The sequence below is a fragment of the Phoenix dactylifera genome, unplaced genomic scaffold, assembly GCF_009389715.1.
Source record: "Phoenix dactylifera cultivar Barhee BC4 unplaced genomic scaffold, palm_55x_up_171113_PBpolish2nd_filt_p 000913F, whole genome shotgun sequence".
NCBI classification, from domain to species: Eukaryota; Viridiplantae; Streptophyta; class Magnoliopsida; order Arecales; family Arecaceae; genus Phoenix; species Phoenix dactylifera.
Window position 1 is genome coordinate 141,466 of NW_024068273.1, and position 12,563 is coordinate 154,028.

At 38.7% G+C, this 12,563-nt stretch overlaps 1 protein-coding gene across 1 annotated transcript; it reads right to left on the reverse strand.

Moving 5' to 3' along the window:
• Window positions 1–802: 802 nt before the first annotated feature.
• LOC103722198 (protein artemis) lies at window positions 803–9,410 on the reverse strand. The gene is made up of 5 exons (XM_008812673.4): window positions 9,076–9,410; window positions 8,836–8,941; window positions 3,194–3,405; window positions 2,900–3,097; window positions 803–2,064 (listed from the first exon to the last, which is right to left on the reverse strand). Exons 1-5 carry the CDS (start codon window positions 9,262–9,264, stop codon window positions 985–987), a joined length of 1,785 nt encoding a protein of 594 aa, XP_008810895.2. The 5' UTR covers window positions 9,265–9,410; the 3' UTR covers window positions 803–984.
• Between the last annotated feature and the right edge of the window lie 3,153 nt (window positions 9,411–12,563).

Genomic DNA, 12,563 nt, shown 5'->3' on the forward strand with positions numbered 1-12,563 from the left:
TTTGGTCCCACATCAGTTATTATCTTAGGTACTTATACAAAATCAAGGAATCCAAATAATATCTTTCAACTAGTCATTTTGGATGAAGTCCTGAGCCGTTACACAAACCTGACACCAATTATTTGAATTTATTTCAAAAATAATAAACAATACAAAGGTACAATTAAATATTCATGTACAAACTGGTGGGAAGAATGATAGCTCTTGTTCGCTTTACTCATTTCTCTTTTCAAGGTAGAGAGGAAATGGAAGCACATCAAACCAAAAACGAAAGTGTATTTATCAAATTTTATGAATAATGAGGAAATAGTCAGATGTTACATAACAAGCATCCGTGCTTCCTCATGTCCATCCAACTCATGTCTCAATTTGAAGGATCAGAAATCCTTTTTTTAAAAGAATGAACAAATCTAACTTCTGAATCATTTCTTTTTGAGAATGATTCATCCTCACTCGACCATCTAACCCAGATATCAAGCCAAGAAGTCTCTGCAGAACAAATAGACATTTGTTAATTTAAATTGGATCTCCCACATCACCTCATTCTATGAATCTCCACGTCCGTGAACATGGGCTAGGGGCTCTTACCCTCATCTAAAATCCATTAAGGTCGCGATTTTTTTCAGTCCTAATATCCGGTCGATTCATTGTTATTCTATTTTAAAGTTCTTTGATGAAGAACTAGTACTTTTGACCAAAAAAAAATGAACTAGTAATAGTCTGATAACATGATTGCCAAAATTTTAGTGGCAAGTAAACATTTGTTATGTATTATTTTTGTATCTGATAATTCTCAAAAGAGTAAAAAAAACTCAAATTTGGTTGAAATTCAAATAAATCTTCTGCTCTGTAAAGAATTGGATTTTAGAAAAGGAATTACAAGAATAGGACCATGAACTCTAACATAATCTAGAATACCTTTCTAGAGATCACTTCTTCCTAATCATTTTTCCCTTTTCACAAAGGCAAGAAGTCAGGTAAATTCTAGCAATAATTCACTCTCTCATTACTGGAATTGGAGCAGATCTTCACTCGTTTAGATGTTTCCATTTGTTCAATCAATGATGGAAGCGGCCGAGGAACTGCGACATTCATTGATCTGTACAACTTCCTCAAGCTTGCATTTAAACTCTTTGATGAACCAATGATTGACATATCCTTTTTAACATCAGCTTCTTCCAATTTCTCAATACTAGGCTCGGCATTGCTCAAACTCCTGGAAGATCCAATCCATGACACATCCATTTTAACATCAGCATCTCCTGAATTCTTAATACCTGGTTCAGCAATGTTGTCCTTAATTATGGATGATACGTCCTCAGCAACTGTGTCCTCTCGTGGGGATGACCCCTGCATGGCAACTGCAATGTTCTCCTGCAAAGATGATGCTTGCTCTACAACAATAATTTGTTGCTTGGATAACATTTCTACATCATTGGCCATGGTACATGCAGATTTCTTCTCATTAAATATATCAGAATCTTGGATTCCAAGTCTTGCTCTTCCAAACAATGTAATAGGCTGTGCTCCAGATGGTGGAGATAAGTTCAATTTCAGTTCCAAATGATCTGTTCGCAAGCCTTTGAGCTCCAATTGCTTGCAGTCTTGTGCAGTAGATGAAACTCCGACAGCAGAAGTGGAGACAATACTATTCTTCAAGGCCTCTTTAGCTGTGAAAGCTGGCAAAGTAGGGATTTTGAACAGTTTCCACAGTGGATCATCAGGGGTTAAATGAGTTTTAAAACAATGGTTCTTGACATAGTCCAGCTCCATGGCTCGGCAAGGTGGGGTCGTAGATATAACCCACTTGGGCTGAAGAAGTTGCAAGGCCCATTCCAATTCTTCCCGGGACGAGTGCATGGAGTAACACACATGCCAAATTCCAAACTCGTCCCTCTCTGCTTCTACAAGGCTTGGCTTTTGCTTTTGAGTCATATCCAGCCGATCATTTCCTGCATACCACTGAGCAGAGGGGCGGATAAAAAGAGGCTCAGGCTGAAGAGCAGCCCGTGCCTCTGCAAGTTTTTCACTTGCTCTTTCATATAGCCCGGGGAATGCAACGACCTGCGAAACATTCAACAGAATACAGATGCGGTTAACCATATTCCATGACGAGGAGATGAAATTCCAGCTATCCATAAGCATAAACATAGAATATTTGCCGCAAGGCTAGAAAGAGATCAAGTCCTAGATTAATGTGCTAAAATTCAGGCCATGGAAGGCATTAAGCAAGTACCAGCTATGGGAGGATAAGGTCAAATCACACTCATTTTTCATCAGTCATGAAAGAAAAGAAAGGGGAAGAACTTATCATGATCCTCACATTAGTCCAAGTAATAGCAAAAGGTACAAGCAAATATGTAGCAATATACCCCCCAACCTCCATACACCTTCCTTTTGAAGGAAGAATGGGAGATCCCATCGGCCAGTCCCTGGTTGTGTAACTGACCATTAGTACAGGGTATCAGATATGCTCTTAAGAATTTAAGCTATAGATGATTTAGGACATAAAACCTGTTATATTCTGCAAATACGGGGTATAGAGAATTCAAAAGTTATTGTCTATTGTAAATTCATCCTAATGTACAAATCCTAACAATTTGGAATCAGAAAATACTAAAATTTTAAGAAAAGTTTCCAATCATGTGTTGACATATCTTTTAGCGTGGCATGGTTGCATCTCTCTTCACCATGGTAAGTTATTTATCAGCCTAAAGTGGAACAATTTGTATGTTTAGGCAATTTATAATCAGCAGATAAGTGAACTTCTATCAAGTCGACTGATTTATGTAGAAAATTCTTGTTATACATTGATTAGAAGGAAAACTGAATGTGTAAGCCTTTTCATTTCAAATGCATGCTAAGACTGCACCAAAGAAACTAATAATGGAGTACATACCTGAAAGCGAGAAGAAGCATCTTGTGAAAGGACTTCTGGTGCAACATGAAAAAGAGAGTGAAAACAATCTGAATTGTTTACAAATATTTTTGATCCAAATGTTCTAGATATTTCAACAAGTATCTCTTCCTGGCCAAGAAGATCACATGCAAGATACACAAATGGTGCATATGGATGCTTCCATATGCAATTTATCACCTGCAATGATTAAATTAAAGTGAGGATAGTGATTGGTGATGCTGCAGGAACACATCAAAATATTGAAGAAAAATAATAATATATGAATACAAAGACCTGCTGGATGGCTGATTTCTTGCTTGGAATCTTAAGAGAGCATCTACAAAAAATGCAGTCAAGAAATAGGTAATCAAGATGACACAAAGTTTCGCTTCCTTTCTTAGAGATATACTTGATGGGCAAATACTGTAGACAATCAGTGGTGAGCCTGCAATCCCCAGTATGCAATATATTACCAAATTCACCTTCAAACAAGAACATGACAGCTCCTGTAAAATAAACAAAGCCAAACAAGCAACAGATATTCAGATGTAATTTAAGTCCTTGATAAATCATGTTGTATCGGGCATGGAATACAAAAGGCAGACATTAGAATAAATATAAACAAACTTCACAAAGCCTGGCAACTTTCACAATAGAAATTCTTTGATTGAATCACGTGCAAAATTAACAACTCAATTAAAAGGAAAAATAAACAAAACAGAAGTTGTCAAGAGGGGATCATATAATGCATTTCATTTTTCTGAGCATAATGCATTCTGTTCTTGGTAGAAATAATGCTCCAACATAGAATCTCAGCAACACTTTCCTCATTGAAGCCTGAAAATCAGACACTCCTACCAAGTCATTGTACAAGTGTCCTGATTTTGGTTAATTTGATTTTCATCTACCTTGATGGGCAGCACTATGTTGATATAAATCTTAAATATACATTCTGATATGGTTAACTTACAACTGAAAGAATTCTCCATCCAACAACTAAAAAAAAAACTTGCAAGAGAGTCATTGCTTTTGCTTCATAAAGAGTACTTCAGTTTCAGGGGGCATCGAATCTCACATTTGGAAACAGGCTACATGGCAAAACACATAATATCACCCCAGATATGGAGTGTATTGCTTACTTTGGCCAAATTCCAGAACATGGAACAAATTTTTGGAGTGTCTTCCTAAAGGACGTGTCAATGCAACTACATAAGTGATAGCATTTTAATTCTCAGCATTTCAAATGCTAAAACTATTGCAGTCTAAATTGTCCTAGATATTTCTAATGAAGTTTCATACATTTTTTCTATATAATGTATGTATGCATATGCATATAGATGTAGCACTAACTTGGCCACACTCAAGTGAATCTCTACTCAGTCCCGGTCAAGTTTATATTGGATGATGGGGATCATATATCAATGACTCAAGCTGCTAGACGTGATCAACTATCTTTAAGCTGCTTTCACACCAAAATTATACGATTTGAAGAGCTCTATCTTATGCATCAAGCAGTCAAAAAACTGCATTATTTCATGTTATTTAAACTATCCAATGTTTTGATCACTTGATGCATAGGCTAGGAGTCTCCAAATCATACGATTTCTGGTGTGTAAGCATTTTAGAAATAGTAGATTACATCCAACAGCTCAAATCATTGATGTGCAACCCCATCGTCCAATCTAAACCTGACCAAATCCAAGTAGAGATCCATTTTAGTGTAGCCAAATCAGTGTGTGTGTGTGTGTAGGAGAGAAATGTCTCCATATTAGGTTTTATGGAGGTTGGAGCAATGGACATTTTGGTACACTAGGGACAGCGCATGAAATAAAAAGTGCATCAGAAAATTCATTTACAAAAATAAGCCAGTCAATATATACATAACTTCTCATCCAACCAAACACTTGGAAATTTCAACGACCACAAAGTAGCAAAATTTATAACAACCCATGATGACTGACTTCCACAACCCACAAGGGAACAAAAACATCAACCGCAACAACAAACCATCCAACATATATACTGACAGATTCTAAAATGTGTTTCAATATAACAAGGATTTGTTTATATTTTTGTTTACTTTGCATATTTCCAAAACATTGCATATCTTGAATTGCATGAGTTAGGTTCAAAACTTTCACCATCATCCAATTGATTCTCTTAAGTAGCTCATTATGTGCCAAATGGAGAGAATGAGGAAAAAGACCCCCACCCACACCCATCCCTTGGTCCAGCTACCCACTTGGGGTTTTTCCTATGCATCCGTAATCTCCCGCTTTATAAATACCAGTGGCCAAGAGCTTACAAGAGAGGGGGAGAGGAAGAAAAGAGTGAGGACAAGACAGAGAGAAAAGCAGAATGAAGACAAGAAGAAGATTAAAAAAGGAGGAAGAGGAAGCTTGGATTGCCCTCCATTCACAAATCTTCTTCAGACACAAGCTTATCAAGGCTTCATAAAAGCCAAGATTCTCAAGGCTTCACCAAGGCCAAGGTTATCAAGGTCTCATAAAAGCCAAGCTTCTCAAGGATTCATTGAAGCCAGGCCTATCAAGGCTTCATCAAAGTCAAGCTTCTCAAGGCTTCAGCAAAGCCAAGCTTCTCAAGGCTTCATCAAACCAAGCTAAAGGATTCCTCAACATAGAAGCATACTAAGGCTTCTTCAAGTAAAAGCTTGCCGAGGATTCTTCATTAAATTCATTCTGGATTAATTGTTGGAAATTGCAAAATCAACCCAGAACTCCCCCTGTTTTTTTGCGAATGCTTAATGATTTTCACCCATGATATTATGTCCTATTATTGAGCTCTCCCATCTTTGCTTAATCTTAGCATGGATATTGAAGTTGGTGGTTCACGGATCATGCACCAGGGCTTCTTGAGCCACTGATTGAATAATTATGGAAGAGCCCAGCTAATCTGAACCAACCTGCATATTGTTTTGAAAATGACTCTTGACACGTGCTGCAGAACATGAAAAAAGTGAGAAAAGGATTTTGAAGAGCCTGAGCATGAAAAGAGTGACAAAAGTTTTTTCTAGAGCCTGTGTTCAACAAGACCTGAGAAGTAAGCGCACAGCTAAGGGTCAACAACTTGTTGTATCCTCAGGACTAATTCAGCAGGAACCACTGTAAATTGCCGTCTAGCCTCAAACTACTTCTGCAATATATTTTTTCCTCTGACTGTCAATAAAAGCCAGGTGGCCGTATGCCTTCCTTTTCATCAAAAAGAAAAGAAAAGAAAAGAATTTCAGCACCAACACATACAACATCTACATTGAAGAGAGCAAAGAGAAAAGTTTTCACCGATGAACAGCTATTATAGATCAATATTTCATGGAACAGTTTTGACAAGAACTACTCATAAAGCCTGAGATGCATTTATTGGTTGTGATTATGGTCAATTGGTCAGCATATAAACACTAAGCCAGCATCTTCAAAACAACCCAGCATATGCAGGCATGGAAATGGCAGAAAAAAGAAAGAAAGAAAGAAAGAAAAAATTAGACCCAGCTTAACACTTGCTAAATGTTCTCAGCTCAACGTTATAAAAGGGCGAGGGCAGTTCAGCTCTAGTCCCACCACCGTATAGTAGAATGGAGGCTTTTTTCTTCGATTTGGTGAAGTGCCTGAATTGGTCTAAGAGGCAGGCATGCCGAACTGGTCTAATCCAGTTTGGTATGCCCTGCCTTGTAGGTCCGGACAGTTTATTCCGTCGGGTGCTGGTAAAGGGAGTGCTTTTCAAGCACGACCGGTGTAAGGCTTCACCGTTTGAGAACACAAGGCTTCGCCATTTGAAAACACCTCTTTAAATAACCCCTCCCCTCCTTCCTATCTTTCCTTTTATGAATCTGAGGTTTAGTGAAACCACATTTCAGATAGCATGAACATCCCCCCCAAGGGGGGCAGGGGGGAGAAATGTTCCTTAAATGGAAGGGGAGGAGGTTTGGGGGAGGGGAAACCAATCCCCTCACCTGATATCCCTCAAGTTTCCGAACTTCAGGTACCGAGGGCCGCTAAGGACATCGGTACCGAAACAGAGGTTCGGGTTCCATAACCTAAGGAAGGGGAGGGGGTTCAGGGGAGGGGGTTCGGGGGAAGGGAAACCATCCCATCGCCTGATCCCGACAGAATAAAATTATCGAAGAACAAAGATTCCCCATTCTATTTTTACTATACGTATGGAGCCGATCGTCGCAGTTGCTTACCACCCTAGTCTCTCACCATTTCTGTGAAGGGACACTCGAGTGGCGATCCCAGCAGTATGGAGAATCGTTCCACTGACTAGAACCAATGACAGCCTTCTTGTACTAAGGGCGTTTAATCGGTTAATATCTCCGAGCCTCCCTCTTGTAATTGGACCCCACTCGAAATGGTTACCGGACAAGAGTGTGTTTGATTCAATCATCTTACTCAACCCCTCCGGGACTGTTTCCTTTTTGGGTTCTTAGGTCCATTATTCGAGGAACATTTCAGAATCATACAACACCTAAATACGACATCAGTTTATGTTACTTATTACAACCCGCTTATGGAAGTTTGAGGACACCTAAACTTTACAATCCAGGCAACCAGGAAGTTCAAGGGTAGGTTCGAGTGTTTAACTACCTATAGTTTGGGATACATCAAATCAACCACTTGAAGGTTGTAACAGTTCCTGATTCGGAGGTTTAGTGTAACAAGAGGTATTACTCTGTGCCACTTAGTGTTATGTTCATCACTATATGATAAAAGTCATAAACTAAATGTGAGATAATCCACTTTTGTTAACCAAATAGATAGGGATGATATTCATCGATAAGTAAGTTTTTTATCAGTTTGTTATCGTGCAATCGGATTAGTACTTTATTCTTATAGTTAAGACAAGCTTTCTTGATAAGATTCTAAGGCGAAGGAGGTATTCTCAAATGGCGAAGCCTTGTGTTCTCAAACGGCGAAGCCTTAGTCGTGCTTGGAAAGCACTCCCTTATCCTAGGACCATAACTTAAAGGAATAGGTAGTGCTTACGCACTCCCTTACTTTAAAGCAGTCGTGCTTCGCCTTATGGTTTGCACTCCTTTAGTCACCTAGTTCTATAAATAGGATCGCTCATGCTTTCCTTAGGGAGAAGCACTCCCTTGTTTATCGCATTCCTTTTTTCGTATTATAATCTCTGAACATGTACCACCTAATATGAAAGCTATCTTGAGAATCCTAATACCATTAATCTACGGCACTGTTGGATTAGGATTTTATCGCTGAAGTAGTTCACCATCAGGTCTAGGGCCCTAGACCAGCCAAGGCAGTGGCAGTATTAGATCCGGACAATCTAAACTTGATATCCCTCAACTCTTTCCTCTTTTTATTAAAGAAGAGGGATCAAGCAGTGGTGCATACAAGAAGGCGGAAATATATTGGTTCAGGTAAGAATCGGAAAACCCATAGGGATATACTGAACAGATCCCACCCAGAAAGATGAACCAACGGGGTAGTGTCCCAAGCTGACCGACCGATACCGGCTCCATACGGATACAAAATAGTATTTGGATTCCTTAGAAAACATATGACATTAATCTATTTATATTCATATGTTTTATTTTCTTTGTTTTTAAAATCACTGAATTTTCAGTTTCTTCCTTCGGGAAAGTCAGAAAAAACAGTATAAAACTTTGAAAAAAAGAAAAGGCTAAGTTTCCATACGGTATCCGGAGGAGGAGTGGAGGGAGACAAGCCCTCGTCCTTTAGTTAGCCCAGTAGGGGGTCTAGATTCCCCACTTTTTATTTCCAAGTTCGATAAAATAAATAGATTGCCATAGTTAAGAAATTGCAAGCAAAAGCAACTGCAGGAAAGCTCCAAGTTCTAAAATTAAACTAAAATCATCAACAAATCCCGAAAGCCAAACATCCCAATTTCCAAGAAAACGAAATTCTGAAACCAGGAAATCATAGAGACAGAGAGAATACCGGGGCAGTGATTGGCATCGAGTGCGGTGACAGAGAACGTGCCGTCCGGGTCATCGATAACCACCGACTCCCCGACCTCAATTTCCACAAACAACGAATCCTCGAGCTAAGGGAGAAAAAAAAAAAGTGGGGGACAAAAAACCAAAATTCATAACGGGATTGGTATCAGTCAAGCGTTGAAGAAATTCCAAGAAAGCAAGATTATCAACAATTAATTGGAAAGAAAGGAGAAATAGAAACCCGAGGGAAATGGCGAAGGGCGAGGGACTTGGTAAAGCGGGTGGCGTAGATGGGGTAGGAGGAGTTGGAGGCGATGCAGGCGAGGTGGTCACGATGGGCGTGGGTGAGGAAATGGTGCCGCTTCCGCCGGGATGCCGCCGTCCACGTATCCACCGAGAACGGCAGCCCCTTCGGCATCTCTATCGGCATCGCTTCCTCCTCTCTATCTCTCTCTACCACCACCTTCTACTGAGTCTTCTCTGTTCCTCTCCTATAGCCGCCTATTTTATTCTCTCCGTTCCCCCTTCTAGGAGAAGAAGGAAGAGGGAATTGGGCGGCCATTCCCAATTCCAGAATTTCCAATTCGCCTTTTCCCTCTCCTCCGGAGTCGGTGCTTATTTATAGTTGTTCTGGTGTGCAGCTTATACATTTACTTTCGATATCTAGGTCATCTGCAAGCATCTCCACCCTTGCTTTTGTGGACTCGCACTATTGGTTAGTGATCTATGGGACAATCAAGTTAGCGTTATTTTATGTTTAAAAATCAATAAAAGGCTAGATAGTATCTTGGATTTACGGCAGGCAAAACTTAAGCTGTTAGGAGAAGGATCGACCTAAACTAGACTAATAAAAAGCTGCACTGATAAACTTAAGTTGGCTCGAGTAGAACCCCAATTCATCACATATCATTCCAAACAAACATAAAGATTGTCTTTAACTTGGGCTCCTGCCCGCAAAGGCCGCTAGGTAATATGGTACCATATATATTATTGGACTCTTGACGGGCGAGGTGGAATTCTGCCGTCTTCCCATCAATACGCCCAATAGGCTTAGTGGGATTTCATATGAGAACCAGGATCCTCTGCGGTGCATGGGCCGCATGCAAAGTATTTGTACAACTTTTGATGGTCGTCATCACAAGATGGACGACCACCACCATCATAAGATGGACAATCATCAAACAATATGTGCGATGTATAACAAAGTATGCGTTTGTAGACCATTTTAGTTGATAACTGTTCATCTTCTAATTGCAATCATTAAGAACTGCACACCACTCTATCGTAAAGCCGACGCACTGCAAAGGATCTATGTTCTTTATATAATCACTACTTAGCCCATCACCATAATCAAAGACATCAACTTCTTCCCCACAAAACATATAAATTGCAAATTCCCTTGCTTCATTGCTTCTATATGGATCCCACCACTCTCCTCGCCCTACCTATATTTAGACAGGTAAAATATTTTGCATTCATCTTGAACGTTTCACAATGCTTCCTGGACATACAAAACAAAGTCTCACTCACATGTCCCATTTGGTTAATAATTTTCATAATAGGTGTTAATCTAACTTCGAGACTATATTTTTTAGCTTAATCAGGTGTTTCTCAGTATGTTGCAAATATCTATTATGAGAGTTCTTATTGTTCAAGATGAACGCAAAATATTGTTCTACTGTGCAAGTGAATAGCATCTTGAAGCACCCATGCCTTTGCATATTATTGCGTTTTGCATGTGCAAAATATGTTATATATTTCTTTTAGGTTTTGTGTTTAACTAGGACTCCAATTGAGGGAGGATTGTAAATATATTTACTTGTAATGGATTGTGAGAATATTTTGTTGAATGAGTATATATTCTAAATCTAAAAGACTCAACTTCAACTTTTACATGGATAGTTGCTGAGAGATCTAGGTCTTTGCATGCCCACCAGTCGCTATATCGTGATAATATTGATGCAACTTATCTTACTGCAAATCTTATATTTCATGACCAAGCACATCAAGATTGACTTTCATTTCGTGCACGAACGAGTAGCTCATAGAGAACCATTTATTCGTTATATCTCCACTATAAACCAGATTGTAGACATTTTCACAATGCCATTGTCTACTCGGCGATTTTGGATATATCCACCAACTTTAGATTGAGAGAGTACATTATTGTATATTGCATGTGCAAAATATGTTATATATTTCTGTTAAATTTTGTGTTTAACTAAAACATAAATTGAGGAAGGATTGCAATAATATTTAGGGCTTGTTTGGATATCCCTAAGAATTAGACTTATTTGCCGGCACAGCCCATATATTTTAAGAGACTGTACAAGTCCCAACTTAAATCCTAGACTATGGGCTTGTTGGTCTATAGGAAGAAAAAAAAAGGACCCATAGAAGTCTTTTTCTTTTCTTCCTATAGGATTTGGGCTGAGAGGTGTTAGGTCGATACGACGCATGCTTAAATAGGTCGTCCAATTCATGAATCCAACAGAATATTCAGCCCAATCCTGTTACATTACCGAAATAGACCCTTAGTTGAACAAACTTATATTCTATGGAGTGATTTAAAGGATTCGCAGTGACTTCAACTTTTACCCTAGAAATAGCAATCCAAAGACCTAAATCGTTATAACTGTCGCCCTCTTCTAGTATCTAATTCCATCTTGTCCTTGCACAAATAGAATGCAGAGTGTAAGACCCATCTATATTACTTCTAATTCAAGGAGGATGCCGTTTCATCCACAAAGATCATGAGACAGCATGGGTGCTACTGATGCTCGGTAAGGAATGTCTAGCCACTTGAATTGCTCAACCTGTGACAAAGCACTTTGGATTGTCCATCCTTCGATACAATACAAAGTCATGTCTTCAATTCCATATTAACCATGATGTAGAAGCAATAATAGCATCATACTCTCCTGAATTCACTTCATTGTATCTCTCGATAAAGAACCAATTCTCTACATCCATTCTTTAGAGAAGGTAGAAAGGATATGAATAATTCGAGCAATCTGATCCCAAATAAAGCGAGACTATCGACAATGATAGAGCAGATAATTGCACATTTCATGTTGCCAACCTCGGCCTGGAAATTTCAACTCCAACAATCCTATACAAAGCTTCTATAAAATATTTTCAATCAATTATGTACTCACGTTAGAGCTATATGAAATGCCGTTTTTATGGAAAAAAAAATTAGAGGGCCGCAAGACATTTTGTTAGCAACCGAATTCCATTATCCATTCTTTGCAAGAGTGCTAATTGGCTGTCCAACAAGGCGAGTGCACGTATCCGCATTGATGAAAGGTGGCTTCTTGTTGAAAAGAATCTTAGTAAGACATGTGTCACTAGTTATATAATTAAATAATTTTATACTAGAAAAGCTCTAGTATTTAATGAAAAAAATCTCAATGCTAGGCACCACCAAGAAATGATGTAAAGTTGGATTGGATTCCCTAAAACCAAAAAAGAAAAGGTTATATTCCTTCTCTAGAATACGTAAAGGACTTTTTAGATTTTTTTTTGTTTCTTTTTTTTCCGATAACATTACAGGTATACATCATATGATTTATCATTCTTCTCATTCATATAAAAATTTCATTAAAATTCACCTTATATTATATAAAGTAAGCCATGCAAAGGTCATTTGCTAAATTACATCTCAAAGTTTCATTTGAAAATTTCTATCGACGGATACTTGTCATGCATGAGAGAATGGATTTGTTT

What these genes read in the sequence shown, in the direction of transcription:
- LOC103722198 (XM_008812673.4), bottom strand. Translation starts at nt 9,264, where the DNA reads ATGCCGATAGAGATGCCGAAGGGGCTGCCGTTCTCGGTGGATACGTGG. An exon ending in CGATGCCAATCACTGCCCCG is followed by an intron (nt 3,406 to 8,835) that starts GTATTCTCTCTG and finishes TTTATTTTACAG; the next exon opens with GAGCTGTCATGTTCTTGTTT. An exon ending in AGAAATCAGCCATCCAGCAG is followed by an intron (nt 3,098 to 3,193) that starts GTCTTTGTATTC and finishes TAATCATTGCAG; the next exon opens with GTGATAAATTGCATATGGAA.